This window comes from Oenanthe melanoleuca, chromosome Z (assembly GCF_029582105.1).
Source record: "Oenanthe melanoleuca isolate GR-GAL-2019-014 chromosome Z, OMel1.0, whole genome shotgun sequence".
Taxonomy (NCBI): Eukaryota; Metazoa; Chordata; class Aves; order Passeriformes; family Muscicapidae; genus Oenanthe; species Oenanthe melanoleuca.
In genome coordinates, this window is record NC_079362.1 from 16,802,999 (window position 1) to 16,820,787 (window position 17,789).

Below are 17,789 nucleotides of genomic sequence, written 5' to 3' on the forward strand. Positions count from 1 at the left end.
GTATAAATTTTCATTAACTTTTGTGTGGGCAATTTGCTTTACCTAAAACTTGCTTCAACATATTTTAAGTGTTTATGTTTCTCCACATGGGTTAAATGGTACTGGTTCTGTAGTATATCACTGTCCTCCTGATGGTCTGTTCCAGCTTTTCACTCACCTTTTACCATATAACACATGGAGCAAAGCAAGGGGGCAGTGTCTCCTTGCATACAAATTTGACCTAAAATATCAACTCGTAGCAACTGAGGTACTGAACTCATAATGCTTACATAACATATTACTTTTCAGTTCACTTACCTGCCATCCCTATCCTTTGTTATGGAGATTTTAGTATAGAATCTGTTTATTGAAGGGCTGAGTGGAATTAACGCCTTTTGCTGATTACTTAGGCAAGCTGAAGTCACAATCTCTTGATCGTAGACTCTTAAGGCTCTGCCTCAGTCTTTATTCTAATTCACATGAGCTGCAAATAAATGTTTATTGAGTAATGGATTTGGCTGGTGCTTGGCATCTGAGAGTGTCTTCCTATCCAATACAATTTTCACGTTGGTGAGATTCTCCTAGCAATACTTTCTCCACTTTCAGCTCTTGGTTGTCCTGTGCCACCTCTTCTGAGATCCCTTTCTGAATGTGCAGATGGCTGGCCCCTTTTTTATTTTCTGCCACTTGCTCTTCTTGTTCAGTGCAAACAGACAACATAATTTTCCAAATATCTTATTCTTGCCTTTCTGACTGACAAGGCTAACTGACAAGCAGTGATTAAAAAACAATTTGACTTCATCATTGTGTGATTCTGAGAATTGCTTGGAGCTGTGAGCTTATATGGGTACTGGGTGAGCTTTTCAGTGTCATACCTGATCTTCCCACTCTGTTAATTGCCCTTGGAGCTTGACAAGAGTTACTGCTACTTTGCCACAAAAGCATGCAATTTCCCTGGCGCATTTATGTTTGGGGAAATATAACCTGAATGTATCAGCTTGAACTCAACTTGCTTCATGTGAGCCAATGGGTGAAAGGAGTGCATTTAGTTCATCAAAAAAACAAAAAACAAACGAACAAAAAAAAAAAAAAAAAAAAAAAAAAAAGAGAGAGAGAGAGAGAGAGAGAGAGAATATGCACAGAAGGAACTACAATGATACACAGTTCCAAATTCTACTTATGAATGTGTTTTTTCTTATGTCCATGTTCTGACTAACCTAGTCTTTCAGCAGTGACTCCAAAATGGAGCAATCAAACGTATCTCTCCTCTCTCTCCTGTCCTGGAACACTGTCTATAAACTTCCATTATGTTCTTCAGGTAGTATGTTTCTTCTAAGGATCTGCATTACCCGAGAGTGATTTGTAACTTAGGTAACATTTGACACATTTGCTTCTTCATTGTATCAGGTTGGGTATTTTTCAGAAACAATGAGGGGGCTAAAAGTACCATAGATGCCATGAGATGGCAAAGTGCATTTTCAAAGCCACTTTTTTCCTCTTTATTAATTGTAGGAGCTCCTGGTACCAAATCCGCATGAGTGATGGGGACTGGGACATGGGCGCAGTTCCTGAAAGTAGCAAAGCAGGGAAAAACAGTAGCAGCAAGAGTATCCTGATGCTTTAAATAATCCAGACTGTAAAACTTTTAAAGAACCTCCTACATCTACTCTTTCTGGTAAAAACTGAGCTTTTCAGGTCCCTGAGCAGTGGGATTGATCAGTTTGAACTCAAACCCTTCCAGCTGTTGCTCTGTCTAAACATATCAATAGTACTGTTAGTGGACTTTCCCTACCGAAGTACTTCTGTAAGTCAGTGTTAAAGTCATCCACCCATCACCTCAAACATCACAGCAATAAAGGGAATGGAGCAAAAGTCATTGTCGAATACCATTTGGTCAAGTTTGCTTATGAGTGAGAGACTAATATATGTAAATACCACACCTGCTGCTCCTACTAAGACTGGATTCCAAAGTCTTCTGACAATATTGCTCTTTCTATACCTGGTTGAATAACCTTCCCTTATACTTCCGGAGCTATCATGGAACCTCCTGTTCTTTGTTATAACTTTGGAAAGGAGGCAAAGAATACATCTCTCACTTTTTGTGCCTAACAGTCAATATCTGAACTGTGAATGTGGACATTTTTGATCTCTTCAGGGTAATGCTGGACTGATGTTTCTGTGTGCTGGTTTTGGGTGGGACAGAGCTAATTAGCTAGTATGGAGCTTTGTTTTGGATTTGTGCTGAACACAGTGTTGATTACATTCCATACTATATAGCACCACTATCAGGATATAAAGCTGAGGGAAGAACAGAAGGCGGGCCATTCACAGTGATGGCATTTGTCTCCCCAAGTTCCACGTGATGGAGCTGCATTCTGGAGACGGCTGAACACCTGCCTGGTCACGGGAAGCAGCAAATTAACTCCTTGTTTTGCTTTCTTATGTGTGAAGCTTTTGCATTCCCTATAGTTTAACAGACAATACTAATAACATACTAATAATAATTAATAATAATTAATAATACTAATAAAGAGCAGCCAGACACAGCTCAGGGAGTTTGGCGAGGAAAGGAAGAGGAAGAACAAGAGGAGAAATGCATCAAATACTCGCTGCTACTTGAACTCAGAGGCTGCAATGCCAGCAGCAGCTGAGCGGAGAGAGCAGCGATACCCTCTGCCGGCAGGGAGGTCCCTCCGGGAACCGGAGCCGGTTTTGTTTCTCAGGATCACCGAATTGTTCCCGTTTGGAGATCATCCCCTCCAGCCCCGCCGCTACCAAGGCACGGTCACCTGGAGCAGGTGGCACAGGAACGCGTCAGGGTGGGTTTGAGTGTCTCCAGAAGGGGACACTCCACGCCCTCCCCAGGCAGCGGTTCCACAGCTCTGCCACGAAGTTCTTCTCCATATTGCGGTGGAATTTCTTGTGTTTTAGTTTTATGGCCATTGCTCCTCGTCCTGTCGCTGGGTTTTACCGAAAACAGTTTGGCACCATCCTCCTGGCACCGGCCTTGGAGATATTTGTACGCATTAATGAGGACCCCTCTCAGCCTTCTACAGATTAAACAAGCCCAGCTCCCCCTCCCTTTCCTCTCAAGGCAGAGATGCTCCAGTCCACCCTCACCCTCACAGCCTCTGCTGGACTCCCTGTCGCTGTGCTGAGGAGCCCAGAGCTGGGCTGTGCGCTGGCTCTGCGCTGAGGAGCCCACCCAGCTGTGCCTCTCCCGGGCCGGGCAGAGGGGCAGGATCCCGTCCCTCTAGTAGCAGCCGTGCCGTGTCCCGCCGCTCCCGTCTCTTTACAGCAGCCGTGCCGGTCCCGCCGCTCCCGTCCCGTCCCGTCCCGTCCCGTGTCCCGGCACCCGGCGTTATCAGCGCGCTCGCGGCGGCCCCGCCCCGCGCCTCCTATTGGTCACCCGCGATCACCTGAGCGCACCGGTCCCGCCCCACGCCCCGCCCCATTGGCCGCCGCTCCGCCGGCGGCGCTCGCCCATTGGCCCCGGGAGCCGCCGCTCCGCCGCCCCCACCCCGCAGCGCGGCCCCGCCCCCGCCGCTTCCCTGCGCCCCGGCCTCCGCCGCGTCGGGATGAGCCGCGCTTCCCCATGGAGACCAAACGGGCCGAGATCCCCAGCAGCGTCCTGGACGACCTATGCAGGTACGGACGTGGGGCGGGGGCGGCCCGGGGCTGCGGTGCCCCTGCTGCCCCTGCCGCCGGAGGGCGGGAAGGGCGCCTGCCCTTGCCCGCTGCCCCGCGGGGCGCGGGGCCCGGGATGCTCGGGACGCTGCGGGGGTGCGGGAGCACCCGGGCTGAGGGGCGGCTGCGGCCGTGCCGCGGCGGCCGGGAAGCGGAAGGACGGGGCTCGCCCCGTTCCCCCCGTGCCGAGGCTCCGCCCTCCCGATGGAATCCGTCCGGGAAGGGCGGGAAGGCTGACCGCGGCACCCTCTGGACCGGGTGTGGGGCTGCTCCGGCGGCGGGCTGGGGGCCGAGGCACGGGGGAACTGGAAGAACGTTGTTTGTGCGGGTTTCTTGCGGCGTTTGGGCCGGAAAAGGTAGAACTGCGTCGGCGGTGTTTGCGCAGGTGAAAGAGGAGCTGGGAGAGTGGGACTGGCGTGACGTGTAGCCCAGCACTGATGTGGTACTTGCTGCTCCGAGGTCTGGTTTCATTTGGTAGGACTGGCAGGGAGTCCCTTCTGGAGAGTTACCTCTGCTGGAAGGGAACGTGCCAGCAGACGAAAAGGGAAAAGAGCCACAGGGACACCCTTCGGTCTGAAGCTGCCCTCTCCTGCTTGTCGGTTCTTTCAGAGTGAAATGCTTTTCTTCCAGGGCCTTTGCGTCCAAATTTTCATAAAGGGTGAATTTTGAGTTCTTTAAAAGGGGAAAGTTGCGTTTTCCCCGTGTGGTCTCAACCTTTAATCATCTGTGGTGCAGCCCTTCAAACTTCGTAATTTGTCTGTCATCCCCAGATTGTGATGACACAAACTGCATGTGATATTTGGCATGAAACATTACCACCTCCAAGGGGCTCCTCCTGACATATTTATGTAAAAGAGGGAAAGGTTAATGAAGAGGAAAGACACCTCACTTACTGTAATTATGGTTTTCAAATGAGTGAAAATGTTTAGAAGTGAGAATACCACAGGAAGGTAGAACTGTCCTGCTCAGTATTGTTTTGCACTTATCTAATGCAAGAGTTTGCGATAGGCATGTACATTTTCAATTCCCTAAATCTGGTCTCTGAAACGTGTTTGTGTTTCTCTTGGGCTCTCTGCAGAGAGAGGAGCTTGCCTTTCAGATCCCTGCTTACATATGATGTAGGATTTAACGCTTGTTCAGAAAATCCAGAGGGAAATTGCAGTGATTACAAAACTGATACAGCCTATTAGTGTTCCATGGGGTGACTGATAGAAGAGCACTTGGGTATTTGAATCTTACATTGTTAATAGGGTCAGTCCTTCTGTCTTACTAAGTTTCTTTGACATACTGTCATCTTCTGTCTTCGAAATGGTGTTTTGTATTGTATTTGTGCTAATGTTATGAATGTATATAAAAATGCCTGTCATTCTCTTCATTCTTCAGTCTATATATGATGTTAGTGGGAATTTTGGTAGAAAGTGACAGGTGATTTTTCCTACTCAGTTACTGGGTATTGTTAAATAACAAGTCACAGGTATGCATGTCAGTTTGTGTCACGCTGCTTCGTGCTATGGAGTTGTTTAACTGAGTAAAGAAGTGGAGATGCAGACAAGTAATGTTGGTTTAGCAGCTTCTTGATACTCCTTTTGTCTTGTAAGCAAGTGCTATTATGCCATCTTTTGACTTCAGGACTGTGGTTGGCTTACCTTGCTCAAGTAACCAGATGCTCACCCAGCCACAGACTTCTCTTCAAAAAACATTTGAAAACCAGCTTTTTCTGCATTCTTGTTTTTTCCCAGGGAAACTTCATGTCTCATCGTTTCATTCTCTACTATCCACTGCCTCCTCCCCCGTGAGCAGCTCAGGGGACAGGGAATGGGGATTATGGTCAGTCTGTAGCACATCCTCTCTGCCACTCCCTCCCTCTTGTGCTTTGCCGCTGCTCCAGTGTGGGATTGCTCTTATGCACGAGGCTCTTTCAGGACATATCCATCTGCTCCAGGACATGATCCTCCACAGGCTTTAGGGTGGATATCTTCTCTTCCTTTTTCTTCTCCAACTTTGGTGTTTGCACTGCTGTTCCATGCTATTTTTTTTCACTTCCTCTGCCTGTCTGGTATTTTTGTCCTTAAATTCACTTCCCCACAGGCACCACCATCTCAGCTGCTGCCTTCAGCTGTGTCCCACAGTGTGTCCAGCATCAGTCCATCACTGCCAGCACCTGGCGCCTGTGCCTAGAACAACCCGGAGATTCCTGTTGTTAGCAGTGCAGTCACTCCAAGTAACTCAGAAGTTTAACTTTAACTTGATTAATAAGTATCATTCTACTTGGCTTTGCTCTTGTCCTCTAAGCCTAATGCCTGTCATATTCTTACTCCTCTTTGATACTGCTGCATTATTTTATCTTTAGATTTATGTTCAGCTGCAGCACAGGGGCAAGAAAATATCATCAACTAGATATAAAATAGACTAAAGTTTTTATCTTTTAGTTACAACAGCTTTATACAAATGGAATCTTTTCAGCAGTCAGAATAGAGCCTTCAAAAGACATTGGGAGTGGTAGTGTCAATTGAAAATTGGTAAAATGTTGATGTGAATAAAGTTGTTTATGCAAGGGAGAATCATAGAATGCTTTGGGTTGAGGGAACCTTGAAGATCGTCTCATCCCAGCCCCTGGGCCATAAGCAGGGACACCTAGACCACGTTGCTCTTGAATACTTCCAGAGACAGGGCATCCACAAGTTCTCTAGGTAATGTGTGCCAGTCCCTCATGACCCTCACAGTGAAGAATTTTTTTTTCCTATTATCTAAACCTACCATTTTTATCTTTAAAGCCATTACCCCTGGTCCTGTCAGTACATGACATTGCAAAAAGCCCCTCTCCAGTTCTCTCGTAGCCTCCTTTAGGTCCTGGAAGGCCTCAGTGAAGACTTGTTCTGGCAGATCCCCATTCTCTTTTATTGCAGTTCCAGTAGCTGGACACAGCACTTCAGGTGAGGTCTCACCAGAACAGAAAGGCTGAGAATCACTTTCCTCAACCTGCTGTGCCCACTGTGTTCTGCCAAAAGAATGACCTAGGAGCTCACACTGTCAGCTCATGTCGAGATTTCTCATCTACCAACACCCCAAATCCTCCTCCCCAGAGCTGCTCTCCATCCATTCTCTGATCAGCCTGTGTTTACATTGTGCTTGGCATTGTCCCAACCCAGGCACAGCACTTTGCACTTGGCTGTGTTGAAATTCAAGAGGTTCACACAGACTGCCAAGGTCTTTAAAGGCCTTGGCCAGGGCTGCTTTTCAGTGTGAAAATTGGATAAAAAGATGAGAAATCCCTAAATAAAGAATACAAGTATGGGAGAACAAATGGGAGATGGAGCAGAGAGCACAGCTGATTGAGATGTTTTGGTCTTGGTAGGGTGCAGACTGTGGAATAAAAAAACACAGATATGAGGGGAGAGCTGGGAAAGTACAGCATATGCAGCTATCAAATTTTTTGAATCTTTGTGGTTTTGTAAGGCTGCCAAGTAATGCAAACAATAGGCTGACTCTGTAACTGGGAGGAAATTCTGGCTTGGGGATGTGACTGCTTGAGAGCTGTACCTGTTTGGGGCTGCAACAGTATATAAGGCTGAGCTGTGAGAAGAATAAATTACTTCAGTGACTTCAATGACTTCGACTTCTTGCTTGGATTACTTTTTGCACCATGCTTTGAAGTCCCTTCTCTCAGTCATGGCAGTTTTTGCTCCCAAGCAAGGAAGCGATTATCTGCCTGGCTGTGCGGCAGCCAGGACATCCACCCGGAACTGAAGTGCTGCTGGAGAACCACAGGATCGGGAGGTGAGCGGGGGAAAGGAAATATGGGTCAGAAAATGTCTACCCAGGAGAGACGTTTTTATGTTTATGCTTGTGTTGCTTCAGAAACAAGTCCTTGCCCTCTCATGACTTAAAATTTGTACTGAAGTGGGCATCTGCTGAGGGAAAACCCCATCTACTATCTTTGCAAAAGACTTTTGGGACAATACAGGGGTTGAGTTATGGGACTGTACCACGAAGGGGAATAAGGCGGCAGCTGAGATGCTTCAGTCTTGGGGGGTGGTTTAACAAAAACAAGAACAGTCTCAAGCTGTGGGTAATGATCCAGTACGACTGGCAGACCTCCCGAAGGCTATAAATCCTTTTTAAAAGCCATCCACTCCTCCTCCCCCACCAGAGGCGAAAGAAAGGTACCGGGCACCACGATCTGTGGCAGCTTTTGCTGCCCGCCGCTGCCCCAGGAGTGGAGAAGGGGAGGATACTGCTCCTACAGACTCTGAAGATGAACCAGACTTGTTTCCACCAGACCCTCATGATAAATGGGTTTGTTTAAAAAGGGAAGCCTTGCCTGTGGGAGACTTGGAAATGGCCAAGATCGTGGCCCCTATCATATGTCAGGATAGTACCATACCGTGTAATCCTGGTTGGGAGCTGCTGTCTTTCCAGGAGGTAAAGGAGTTACGGCAGACAGTGACCGAGCATAGCATGGGGCAGCTGCACGGTGCCTGCCAGGACCCACGGCTGTGGCTGCTGTGCTGCTGCTGCTGGTGCTGTGGGGGTGCAGCCCCCCCGCATGGCGCTGGTCAGCGTGTAGCTTGCACGGCATGCTGCAGCTATCATACATCAAAATACCAACTGATGCTACATACTAACAGAAACTCTGTTAAACTTTACCTTCTGATTTCAATTACCTTGGATTTGTGATTTTTTACAGGATTGTTACTGGAAAGATTTGAAGGTGTCTGAGTGGATGTGGTCTCTTTCTGCATATTGGTAACACAGCAAGACTGCATGATTTACTGAGAGTAGATAGCTAAGTCACAAATTTAGCATTCTTTTGCTCACATTCAAAGTAAACTTTGAACTTTATCTGCAGTAGTTGTTCAAGACTTAGCTATAATTAGTACATGAAACTCCACTGTCAGCTTTACCAGTTGCTTACTTTTTACTCCACAGTTTTAACAAGGTAATTTTGTTGTGAGTCTTTCGGTACAGCTCTTTAGGGATTCAAGTTTTTCCACATTTAAATTGAAATTGGACTTGATATCAAAACAGTTTAAGTATATTGATGGACCCCAAATACAGTAAACAGTAGCTTACTCTTTAGAATAAATTGAATCCCTAGCTTTTTGTAACTGTTTGTATGCAAGTATCACCCTTACACACCCACTAACTTAACCAAGTTGCTTGTATAAAACTCATGACACTATTATATAACTAAATTCTTTTTGTTTTAGCCTTAAATGTTTATATCCCATTACCTTTATTAGGCCAATCTCAAATCTGTTGTACAGGCTGTAAGGGCAATTTGCCAAAATCTACGCTGTTGTAATATTTTTGGGTAATGCTGTACTTTAAAGTTGGCAAAGTTATACTGATAGCAGAAAAGTCCTGACTACAAAAAGATATTTTTAGTAATATTTGCAGTTACCATGAGCTAGTCTCGAAACTAAATGATGTAAAATCACAAAGTATTTGTCACACTTTTATATTCTCTCCAGTAAATCCATGCTGCTGCTATTTCAGCTACAAATCAGTTCATTTGTATATTGTTCATTGAAGTTTAAGTGTTGTATGACAAATTTGCAGTATATTATTTGTAATGACAGAGTCTAAATAAGTTAGTTTTTGTTAAGAACAATTTCTGTTCAGTCTCAGTGATGAGTTTTCTAAGTTTAGAGACTAAGTTCTCTAAGTTTTCTTAGATATATTTTTATACTAAGTTTTTATATTAAGTTTTCTTAGGTATATTTTCTGTTGCTTTTCAGTGAAGTTTCAGCAAAATTGATTTTAAGTTATGTTAAAATTTACTTTTTTAAATTTTAAGATACAATTCTTTCACTATACAAATGAATGACATAAAGCCTGAATGTATTTTTGTTAAAATTCGCTCATTTAAATTACGAGATGCAGTTATTTTGTTATAGAAATGAGAACAATCTCTGCTGTTTTATTTTTAAAGGTAGCACTGAAGAATGAGTAATTCCATAATATGACTGTTATTGGTTATAATCTGTTTCATGCTTTTTTTTTTTTCTTTATTACTACTTAGCTAAGGATAAATTACAAAGCTGTCTGCTTTATAAACCTTCACATACCGTTGTATAGCTATCTACAAGAAATGTATTATTTTAAGAAACTTTCCTAACTGCTATTGCTGAGAAGTTTTTAGAATATATTAGGGAGACTATTCCAGTAAAGCCCTGGACCGTGGTCAAGTCCTGGTCTTAGCTAGTTGAGAAGTAAACCAACAAATCCAGGTGTTTTCTGCACCAAAACTGTACTCAGGTAATTTTGACTTGCTGAATTTGGACCTATAATAGCTGGAACCCATTTTGAAGTGAACTTGGAAATCTTACCTGGGAATGGTTTTCCAAGCCCTCACTCTAAAATGAGGCTTGCCAGTTATTGCAGGCTCTGTGTGATGGTACAACATTTAGGGAATTGATAATGCATTGTTTTAAATTACCATTCTGTCTTTTAGTGCACTACTAATCACATGTATTATCTAATTTATTTTTGCTTGGTGTGAGTTTATTGTTTTGCCACATGTTGTTTTACTTTTTATGTTTCCTTCATTTTCATAACAAGGGACAAACATTGTTATAAAACAATAGAACGGGCAGTATGGCTCCTCAAGAACCTTTGCACTAATATTTACACTAAAAATTTTGAAAACAAGTCAAAACAAATCAAATTTAATCATCCCTGGCAGAATGATGCTCCTTTGAAGATTTGCACGTGCAGAGGCAATTTCTAAATGTTTCTACGTGAAGATCTTTAATTGAGTGTACAATGGTGAGGCCTAGCTGATTCACTAACCTAGGGTTGAAGTTATGCTTCTGTTCCATAGAAGCTGGACCAAAGTGGATTCTGGCAAGGAATGTGAAACCATTCCGAGAATCCTTGGTGACACCACCTGAGGATCCAGCCCTGACATTGACCTGTGAAGATTTGCAGTTTCACCCTCTGAGGGTACCTGTGAAAAGAGCTTCATCAGCAACTGCATGATGACTAACAGACTTTTGCCATTGGGAAGATGGTTTGGGTTACCTAGAGGTGTTAAGGTTGCCAAGATTAGGTGGTCCACTTTAGGAGAACGGGTGAACCACTCGTCTAGGGGTGGTCTATACAGGGCTCAATTTTCTTTTGAAGAATCTGACCCTGCTCTAGGTTGGGAACATACTGGTCCTAGCTGAATAGTCACTACTTTTGAGCAGGAACTTAGTGTGGGACTGCTACTTTCTTTTCCCTGCTTAGTTTGTCATACTGGGCATCACCAGGCTTGGGTTGAATGTGAATGTGAGGAATGTGGAGTGTTGTGGCATTGTGCATCTCATATAAGGTGAGCTGCCTATTATTGGTATGACCTCTTAAGGCAGCTGAAGCAAGCTACAAATTGTATTGCTAGAGTGTGGGCATAAATTTGATTTGTCTGAATGGCAAGAACTATCTCGTGAGCAATGGCTTGCTGCCACTAAATAGTTAAGGAAAAACATGGAGTTAAACTGAATATTATGCTTATGCTTACTAGCATTGCTTGTTTTTGCTAGCACAGCTTGGTCTATTAACCACCCCAAGAAGAATGTCTGAGTAACCCTGGCAAATCTATTAGGACAAGATACCCTGTTTTTAGCTACTGCATCTCCTGAAAATCCATTTTCAGCCGGGTTGCCGGTGGATGTTTGGCCAATACCAAAGGCTGCTAAGAAGTATGTAGAAAATCCTCCTGAGGCATGGGGCAGATGGACCCCTTACCTTCCCAAAGCATCCTTGGTGCCCCAGGAGTTAGAGCTTCTTGGTTCTGTGAAAATGGGTTTTTGTGTTGGGGAAAGATCAATCAAAAGTGTGGGATGTTTTCCCATCACCCTGTGTGTAAGAATCAACGTTTTTGGTTCAGTGTACCATGTTCAGTGTTTCCAAGTCCAGGAACACTACCTTAGGATTACCATCAGGAGTGTTTTTTGGTTTGCGGGGTCCAGCTATCCCCTTGTACATCAAAGGAGGTCCCTGTAGTTTAGGATGGCTGTCCATACTAACTGCTAATACATCTATGATTTTTTTGGCACAGATATCCCTGTAGAGTGAGGTGAATTTTGCATGCATTCAACAAAGATTGGGATGACCAGACTGATTTTTGATCTAAAGGACAATGCTGGGAAACATCATTTTTTGCCCCAGGAGTGGCCATGGGGAAGGTTTTAGGGTTGTGAACAAATTAGGTTATTGGCTACCTAAACAGACTAATGCCACTTCCCTGGCTTTGCCAGGGCTTCTGACTGATGCTGACTCTGTTAGACTTTGCAGAATAGAGACACGATAGATTTTTTGCTTTTAGTGCAAGGCCACGGACAGGATGTGTTGTATGAATCTGTCTGACCATTCTCAATCTATTCACGCTGGCATTCAGGCGTTGAGAGACTGCATGAGTAAATCACAGGTTGATGACAGCTTAGGTTGGTTGGGACAGCTTTTGGGAGATTGAGAGCTTAGTGACTGGATAAGGAACTTAGTTAAAGTAGCTATTTATGCTTTGGGCATTGTTTTATGTGTAATTGTTGTAGTGCCTTGTATTTTTCAGTGTTTACAGAGATTGATCAAGTCAGTAAATAAAATTTTATTGGTGCAAAACGAAGGGGGAAGTATGGGAGAACAAACGGGAGACGGAACAGAGAGCACAGTTTTGATAGAGATACTCTGACCTTGGTATGGTACAGACCATGGAATTAAAAAACACAGATATGAAGGAAAGAGCTTCATGTGCAGCTGTCAAGTTTTTTGAATCTTTGTGGTTTGTAAGGCTGCCAAGTAACGCAAACAATAAATAGGCTGATTCTGTAACTGGGGGGAAATTTTGGTTTTGGTGATGTGACTGCTTGAGAGCTGTAACTGTAAAGGCTGAGCTGTGAGAAGAATAAATGACTTCAATGACTTCGACTTCTTGCTTGGATTACTTTTTGCACCCCTCCTTTGAAGTCCCGTCTGTCAGTTGTGGCATACAAGACTACAAACCCAATAGAGGAATGATAAGGAAACTGAACCTGACCACTGGCTGATGAGGGGATGTAGGAAAGTTCATTTCAACAATTTTTCTGAATATGTACCTAGTCCTGGAAAACAGGAAAAAAGTGGAGAAATCATAATGAAAAAATATGTAGACACAGACCTAAGAAATCGATAGAAATGGGCACAATGACAATAAACAAACCTGTTAGTTGTATGATTAGGTGGTCAATAGCTAATTGAGCAGCTGCCAGGAAACCACAGGCACCAATCCCAGGAATATTAGCCTGGCCTTTGTTTCTGGTAGGGCTTTAGGTCAGGGAAGATCCCACACTCTGAGCTGGAAGGAAAAGAGAAGCAGGGAGGGACAAAGCAAGAGTAGGCAGAAACGGGTATAAAAGAGGCTGACTGTAGAACCTGGCATGTTAGTATACTTCTCTGTCTGACCCTTCTGCCCAAGTGTCACAGACTGTCATATCTTACATCTTCTTAGTAAATATTTATTTTTGTCTGGATAATTCTAGTCTCTATGCCCTGTATGTGTGTGCTAGAAGGATGAAGTGCCAGCTGCTGATGAGAACTGTGTGTGAGAGTGGGCAAGGTGTCAGCTGCTGGAGTGAGGGAGCAATTCTGCCAGCCACTCCCAAGGGAGGGGGCCTCAGCTCCCAGTGTCTGGGGTGGCCATGATGAGTGTCCTGGAAACCAGCTTCTGTGGGGGAAATGGTGTGAGTGAGGGGAGTGAGGGGCAGATCACAGATAGCTGCAGTGGGACCTTCCATGCACTGGGTGGGAGGGGGACAGGTGTCTTCCCCAGACCTATCATGCATGTGTACTCAATAGCAGACTTCAAACTGGACCATCTGGCGGGGCAGGGACCTTTGTAATGGGTGTGAGGATCTGGGATTTGGGCAGGGCTATATGGGGTGGAAAAGGAGACCTGTGCTAGTACTTGGGGACCTGTGAATGTGCCTAGAAGTCTGGGGAGTCAGGTGTGTGCCTGAACTAGTGACTTTCTGCCTCTGTCCTTGGCCAGAGTGCCTTGGAAGGGCAACCAATTCTGAGATCTTGTGGCAATTCATACTCATCAGATTTTAAGTAAGGATGCAAAATTTCTGGTATGAGCAATAGTATTATGTGCTTTTGGAATTTAACTGGTGGCACCCAGGAGCTGAGTGTCAAAGATCTCCATCAAATTATTTAAGCTCATTGGGGTGTATGACCTTAAATTTCTAAAAAGGAACTTGTGCTTTTGATGTAAAGACATAAATAAAGATTCTTTTGCTTAACTAAAATAGGCTATCACACAGTGCTGCTTAAACTTTTATCTCAGTGACTCTCTTTGTGAGCCAGTATCTTGACTAAACTTGATTGTGTTTGGTTTCAGACTGAGAAAATTAGTAGGATCATATTGAATTTCAAAATCTACATCAATTATTAGTTTACTGTGGTTTAAAGGGACAATATATAACTGTTCAACTTGTGTCCTGAAAAAAAAGCATTGAAATATCTTATAAGAGTTTGCAGATGCTCTTCAATGGACTTGTAAAAATGCTTTTATTTTTGTAACACAGCTGTTGAGTAGGTTGTCTTCACACTGCCTGTTTTCACAACAGTTAATTTACTTAGTATATTGTTATTGATGTTTCTAAAAGAACATAATCAATTTTCCTTCTTGACTTTAAAAGGTATATTTTATTTTGTGAAAACTTTTTACTATCCTTGTGGAACATGAAGAGTATCTGGTGGTCTGTTGGTTATGTGCTAATGGATCAAGAATTGTACTGTTGCAGTGTTTTATTGTTAGCTGTATTTAAATCAGTAGATTTGGCTAATCTTACTGCTTCTTTCCTGGCAGCCGATTTATTTTGCACATTCCAAGTGAAGAGAGAGACAACGCAATCAGAGTGTGTTTTCAGATTGAACTTGCCCATTGGTTTTATTTGGATTTCTACATGCAAAACACACCAGGATTACCTCAGTGTGGGATAAGAGACTTTGCTAAAGCTGATATCCTTTTTATTACTCTTATTATTTTCTGTGTTGGTGGTAAAGTGCAAACTGAATATTGTTAACAATATTTCATAGTATCATAATGTCAGTTCATGTGTTAATGATTAAAAGTTAGTATTGCTGGGTATGTAATGTTGCTGAGTTCACTACTGCCATAATTTTGTGGCAAAAGAGATGCTTCTTGCACTGCTAAAGAACTACGGAAAATAGTCACTTTTTGATGTTTGAGGATTTTTCCTCATGGTTGCACTTTGCATGCTAGCTTGATTTCAAGGGTGAGCTGTTGGTGCACTTCAAACTGAACTCTACAGTTTGATTAATTTTCAAGTAAATAGTGACATAAATATTAAGGTAGTTGAAGGTGGTATGTGTTCCCCCATGGGCAGTGGTATGTATTTGTTGGATGTTTCTGTAGGATAAAGGCTGTATTTTTATTGAATTCAAATGGTTAGCCTCTGCTTTTTTTGTTGTTTGCAAGGGCTGCTGGAATGTGTACTGTTTACTCCTTGCTAGAGAAAACTTTGTGGCTTTCATCCAGCAGGTGTTTTTGTTTTAACCTTTTCTCATATGTTCATGATGCAAAATTGGAATATTGCTTCTAACTTTGAGGATAATTTTATCTATGGTTTCATACACAACATACTTATCTGTTAGTTTTACTTTGAAACACTACAGATTTAACAGTAGACTGTAAAAATATGGTAATATTCTGTTCGTTGATGTTATGTATGATGTTATTTTACATATGTTTTTAATTGTAAATATATTTTCAGACCAAGAAAATTCTCCTAGTAATTTTAGAAGTGCAGAAAAAACACAGTGTAATGGATGTTATATGTTCATTACCTATTTCCTTTTTCTAGCCCATATTTGCCACAAACATTAGTTCTGCTGCAGTGTAGTTTTAAGTATTCTGCTGTGGAGTATTCTTTTTTGGTATTATAATATATGTAATATATAATATTAATATTTTATTAAAGACTTGCAGATTTTCTCTCAAAATTTTAGAGTTATAGGGGCTGTTTATATTTTTCCTGCATGGTGAGTTTTGATGAAGTATATATATATATTAGAAGTTAGATTTCTGTAACTATATGCCATTAAAAACAATTCTTTTGCATAGTAAATACTGCAGATAGGATTCTGTGTCATATTCTTAACAAATGATTGTGGTAAAAATTTATTCCCATTTTTTTCAAACACAAGGAACTGAAATTTTTTTCTGTTTTGCTCACTTCAAAATTAAGAAAATGTGTTTGCAAATAATACATATTCAAAATAACAGTTATGGGACTACTTTTTTTTTCAAGATTACCTTGCTTCACACAAGTAGCCTTGTGCAATTTTTTTTCTTGGTGCTTTTTTTTTCCTGTTTTGTTGGGGTATTTTTTAAAATTTTTGTTTTGTGTGTGTGTCTTTTTTGTGTGGTTTGTTTTTGTTTTTGTTTTTTTGGGGTTTATTTTTCATTTATTTAGATTGCTTTGTATAAGAATTGCCAAATTGCTTGATGTTCTCCAAATTTTTGTGTTTGGAATGGATTATTTATCATATTTTTCTACTTCCAAGATAATGTATCTTTAAAGGACTTAGGGGAGGGAGAGCTTATTCTAAATTTTGAGTGAGTATCTTTTGTGTTCAGTATGTGCTTTGGAACTGGCTGCATAAGTTTACCTTCCTTAACATGCTGCTGTACTCTTCAATCACTGCCCTTTTTTACTGCCTCAAGGTGAAGATGTACAAAAGGTTTTAGATGAATGGAAAGAATACAAAATGGGAGTGCCAACCTATGGTGCAATTATTCTTGATGAGACACTTGAAAATGTAAGTATGGAAATAGTTGTGAAGGACTCTTTAGAAGGAGGGAGGAATGGCATATGCTGGCAGAAATAATTCTTTATTGTTTACATTTTTCTTCTGAAGAAATTTACATTCACTGTGAGATTTGCAGAGATCTGGCAGTTACTTGATATTGGTGGCTGTGTACATAAATATAATATATGAGAAGTAAACACACTTCTTGCTTTCCTTCTCAGTTTTTATTTTTTTATTCTGAGTTAAACGATTCTGTAAAAAATTTTGCAGTTCTTACTAGAACACAGCAAACCTAATAGTTTCCTTTCTTGAGGCTAACATATTCTTTTGGAGAATGAGGGGATGGTGGAGGGAAGACATTTAATGAAATTGGTTAGAACACCTGCATGTTTGACAGTTGCATTCTCTTGTATTTTGTAGGTTCTTTTGGTTCAGGGCTATTTAGCAAAATCTGGTTGGGGATTTCCAAAAGGGAAAGTAAATAAAGAAGAGGCACCTCATGACTGTGCTGCTAGAGAGGTAAGTTATATCAGCTCCTTTAAGATAAAGAAATTAAATTTTGCTGAAATCTGGATATATGTGTTGGGTGAAAAGGCACTTTACTTAGGTAATCCCATTATTGAAACTACATGAATAGTCTGTTCTTGCAGTCATCTTCTGATGTACCTTCTGGTGCCTTTCTGAGCTCCAAAAAGATAATTAAAGTTGAGGTTATATAATTAAAAAAAAAAAAAAAAAAAAAAAAAAAGAGGGGAAAAAAAAAGTTTGTTTCACATTCTTTACATTCTTTTACGCTAATGTACTAAATTAAGTGAGTATTATTTTCGAAGTTCTCTGTTGAACTGTGAATTTACTTTTAATAATTACTTGTGGTGCTTGAGAAATCTTATGTAATTTATGGCTTTTGGCCTATTAATTTTAAGAGTCACCGTAACTGTAAAAATGTGAGGAGTGGGGATTTAGCCTATGTACACTGGTCTATGTACAGAGGCTAAGGAGCTGAGTTGGAGGTTGTAGAATTTTATGTAAAAATTGTGAAGAACTTTACTTTTATATTTTTCAGTTATGCAGGAACTGTATCAGAATCAATGTATATGGCAAGTAAAATCTGAAAAATAAAATAATCTGTGATACTTATTGCTCCTGGAGACATAGATATGTGAAGCTTCATATTCAAAACGGCCTGTAAAAGAATATGGCTGGTACAAATTTAGTGTTCATTCAACATAATACATTCATAGTTTTTGAGAGAGAAAATTAGGTGAGGGAAAGTAGTATGATGCATTTATTGTTCAACTGGATTGAATCAGTATATGAGAAATCAC

General features: G+C 41.9%; 1 protein-coding gene across 3 annotated transcripts in view; it reads left to right on the forward strand.

Moving 5' to 3' along the window:
- The first annotated feature begins 3,444 nt into the window (after positions 1–3,444).
- DCP2 (decapping mRNA 2) overlaps positions 3,445–17,789 on the forward strand; it is a 34,289-nt gene continuing 19,944 nt past the window's right edge. For all 3 annotated transcript variants that reach the window (XM_056513617.1, XM_056513615.1, XM_056513616.1), the window contains exons 1-4: positions 3,445–3,627; positions 14,498–14,649; positions 16,346–16,473; positions 16,885–16,983. In XM_056513617.1, coding sequence (XP_056369592.1) covers positions 3,575–3,627; positions 14,498–14,649; positions 16,346–16,473; positions 16,885–16,983 — 432 coding nt within the window. In that variant the 5' untranslated portion in view covers positions 3,445–3,574. The remainder of the gene's footprint in view (positions 3,628–14,497; positions 14,650–16,345; positions 16,474–16,884; positions 16,984–17,789) is intronic.